This window comes from Aegilops tauschii, chromosome 2 (assembly GCF_002575655.3).
Source record: "Aegilops tauschii subsp. strangulata cultivar AL8/78 chromosome 2, Aet v6.0, whole genome shotgun sequence".
Taxonomy (NCBI): Eukaryota; Viridiplantae; Streptophyta; class Magnoliopsida; order Poales; family Poaceae; genus Aegilops; species Aegilops tauschii.
In genome coordinates, this window is record NC_053036.3 from 322,741,304 (window position 1) to 322,745,434 (window position 4,131).

Consider the following 4,131-nt stretch of genomic DNA (forward strand, 5'->3'; position numbering starts at 1 on the left):
CAAGAACCACATGAGGGACGACTATGGGTGCAGCGGGAGCAGCGGGGAGGATATCAGCGTCGGCGGGCGCGTCGAAGATGGCTTCCATGGCATATCGATGGCCGGCAGCGGTTGTAGTAGAAAGCGATCCGGTGGGTTCCCGAAGCAACAATTTTGATTTTGAGTCGGCCGCTAGGGATGATGCAAATTTGCATTAGTTGTAGCAATCTTTTGGGCATGACCTAAAATGTTTTGGTCACCATATAGCAATAGGCTGTCATTGGGGACATGCATTTTTGTTGGACCAAGTGACCGAACCAATTTTTAGGGTTAGTGTTGGAGTTTTTTTTTTTTTGAAATTGGAGATGTTCTAAACAAACAGCTCGTGTTTTTTTGTTTTTTTTTTCCGCGCAAACAGCGCGTGTTGATAGAGCAATATGTTGGGCTATGGCCACCCCAACCCCAACTGACTCGTTTGCAGCGCTAGCTACGCACTAGGCTGTGGACAACCCAAACCCCAACCCCAACCCAGTAGATCCAGATTCCTGTCTTGCAGTCGCAGCTCGGTAAGGAGGAGGCCAGCGCCATGGTAACCTCCGCCCCTTCCCCGCGTCGAACTCATCCCCTCCTCCCCCCTCCCCAATTCGACGGATCTGGCCACCTAATCGTTGTTTCTTGGCGTGATTGTAGTCGGCGCTGTTCAACTTCAACTCCTTCCTCATAGTGGTGCTGCTGGTGATCTGCACCTGCACCTACATCAAGATGCAGTTCCCTGCCATCCTCAACGATCGCACCGGGTATGTTTTCTACGCTGACTTCCCGGATTGAAAAGTCATTGGGGATTTCTTCCTGAGCGATCTGATCTACGCGATTTGTCTTTCCTTTTTCCCGCAAAGGCAGATAGTCGTACTGTCAAAATCAGCATGAAGAATCGCACGGTACCTATATGGTACTCCATCTGTAAAGAAATATAAGAGCGTTTAGATCACTAAGTAGTATCCTTTAAACATGGACTGGATTCTCCGTGGGACTGCGTTAATGCAACATGTAGCTGTTGGGTCTAGGGCATTTTGGTTTTGATCCGTAAACACTTTTGGATGTCCAACAGTACGCTGGTTCACAGCTGATTGCAACCTCTGAATCCTATAGTCGGATTAAGCACGATTTGGAAGAACTGTGAGGCTCCCCTTTTCGTATGCTATATAAGATGAGGCTCATTTACAAACTCGATAAGGAGCAACGATTCCCTAAAAAAATAGTAGAAAGATAAGGAACAAGATATGCAGGGCCTCTTTGATCTGTGTGGTTTGATTTCAAACAACACATAATTAGGAGAAAAAAAGACCATGATTACAGTGTTGTGTCTTCTCTAAGCATAGATAATTGAGTACTAAATGAATCTGAATAAAAGCATGTTTCGGATAAACAATAGGAAATACAGTGGTATCTTTGCAAGAAGTTTAGTCAACAATTTTTTTCAAATGTTATGTAGTGCAATGGAACCCTTAGAAATAACTCTTATGGATTACAATCCTGCGTAACAAAAAACCCTGATGGGTGAAATTCCTAAGGATAACTATCCTGAAAAAAAGATCAAAAAGGTTCTCAATGCTATTTGTCAATGATCTCTCTGCTGCCAACTATTTTTGTATTCAATTAGCTCAATTTGTTAGATTTCAAAAGCCCAGGGTTCTGACCCAAATTCAGGCAAACCTTTTTTCGTTATTCTTCATTTTCTTACATGAATTTCTCTTGACAGGTTCCGTGGTTTCTTTTGGAAAGCAGCCAGAATAGGTATGCTTCTGTCTGTGCGTCCAGCTCAAATTCTATGCTAGCTTGCATTCTTCAGAAACCTGCTGCATATTTCCTAGTTCCTTTGGTTTGCTCAATCTGGAGCACTGGTTCGTCAGTGTATATGCACCTAGTTTCATCTGCCAAACTGTATTGTAGACATTAGCTGAGGAATCAAGGTGCTAATAACTTAAGTTCAGTTCTAGACTTGCTTACTTCTCGTGCTTTGTAGCAGTTTTCTTTATTGGTGAAGACGTAATGTTTTCTTTATACAAGAATGTTGTTAAGATTGTTGTGTTGTACTTATCTTATTAAGAAAATAAGAAAAATAGAACAAGGTGCAATCTCTAGTATTGGTGTGGATATCTTACTGCATATTATATCAATGAATGTTTATAGATTTTGTAGCTTTCTTTTATCTTGGTAGGTTTTATTAATATTAGAAAATACCTACATGGTGAAATAGCTGAACTTGATTTGTTATGGAAAAACAGACTTCGACAATATTAAGAAGGGTAAACTTAATAGCCGTCTGATTGTCACTGTAAGTTTCTATATATTAGGGGAAACTCGTGAGGTAAAGCTGCGTCCTAGCTGTCATGTGGAAATTACAAAGCCAGCATTAGTTTCTGCTTTCTGATATTTTTTTCTATTTGAGTATCTAGTCATAGTTTATTCGATTGTCTGTATACCAGCAGTTCTTTTTTCTTGTCTTTCGAATTTCCAATACCTCGTCCATGCTTTCATTTGATTCATAGTGATTTTGTGTAACAACTGCTGATTAGTACTTACTATTTACATAGAGATGGTTTGTCAAACTTATGCAATGAAAAACATTACTTGCATTTTTTCTTCTAAATAACACGGTATTTGTTAATAATGCATCCTTTTTCATTTCAAGCCTTCGAAATTCAATCTTTCTTGTGCTGCTTCGTCAGGTGAGCGGTTGAGCCCTTGGGTGGCATTTGGGTGCTTCGCGATGGGGGTATCCACCATCTTCTTCTGAAGGCCCGGGCAATCATGTCCATGATTTGAATCTAGGTTGCCAGAGTTAAATATAGGAAGGATCATGTCACACTGTATTTCTGTTCATGCCTCCAGAGAAGCCTTCTGCTTCTGCTACTGTTGTGGCGAAAGCGGCTTCTTGATACCGAGCATGCAGGTTTGATGAATGCACTCAGGTCGGTGCACTTGCCGATCAGACAGAGATGATACTGTGTTTGCAAATGCTAGGTGCAAGAAGTTAACAATGAAATGATGGAGGATTATGTATGTTGTGTAGAATGTTGTTTGGGTCCTGCAAAACCAACTGTGGATTTCTCGTTATATACCTATTTCGTCTCTCAGTTCCAGTACTTTGATGACGCCAAAAAGAGCATCTCTATTTTATCTACATTCTTGTGAACTCGAATGGAGTGAAATAAAATTTCCCAGTGAACCTCTGACACAGTTCAGTTCGGAGTGCGTAGCACTTATGTACGGAATGCGATCTTCAATTGAGTCCGAACTTGGAACTTGGAACTTGGACCATCTACGACTGGACGCCTCAAATTCCTCTTATATGTCCGGCACGGGCGGACGACTTGAAATTCCTGTGATATGTCCTTGTCACGTCGGATCTGACAGACTGGACCCACACCAAATTGACTTCACCGAAATCGATCGTCCTCTCACCTCTGTCCTCCAGTTCTCGTGTTTGAGCCGTCACCGTCATCAACCCTTGCCGCCCGTCCGCCTCGCTACCCGCATCCGAGCCATTGTAGATGTTGTCACCGAGTACCCTGTCCCCCACCACCGGCATGAATGATGCCCCGGCGTCGTCCGTGAGAGCCAGTTGCAAGGCGGAGAATGTTGCCCGAAGGGAGCGGCGAAGGAACCAGGGTGAGCGAGAAGCTATAGACAAGGAGGAGGTCAACGTCGACATGGACGCTTCCGCTCCGGTCGCGATGGATGTTGTGCCCGTCCCGCCGCCTAGAAGGAAGGTGCTAGTTACCCCGAACGCGACCTAGTTCATTCGCCGGACGATTAGCTGGGGATTCCGAATGGCTGGAAGCAATAGGAAGTGTCGAAGATGGTGTATGACTCGCCACAACTCCAATGGGTGAGGACGGCTCCGAGAACCGTTGGCTCCGGGTCTGCCTAGGTCTGCTCGGCGAAATGGCTGAGCAGGACATGGTACAATCTTTTGCCCTTCCTTTTGTTGATTTGTCTGTTTGTTCCATATGCCACCAAATCAATTTATGGATACATATGACATTAGGAATGCATATGCCAAGGATCCTTTTGTTGCATACATCATAAGTGATCATGATCATGTTAGGAGGTTATCACGACAGCCATGATCAATGACGGTTAAGATCC

General features: G+C 43.7%; 1 protein-coding gene across 1 annotated transcript; it reads left to right on the top strand.

Annotated features, from left to right (window-relative positions):
- Nucleotides 1-397: 397 nt before the first annotated feature.
- LOC109734660 (uncharacterized) lies at nucleotides 398-3,125 on the top strand. The gene is made up of 4 exons (XM_020293861.4): nucleotides 398-568; nucleotides 670-776; nucleotides 1,739-1,773; nucleotides 2,709-3,125. Exons 1-4 carry the CDS (start codon nucleotides 566-568, stop codon nucleotides 2,774-2,776), a joined length of 213 nt encoding a protein of 70 aa, XP_020149450.1. The 5' UTR covers nucleotides 398-565; the 3' UTR covers nucleotides 2,777-3,125.
- Nucleotides 3,126-4,131: the final 1,006 nt, after the last annotated feature.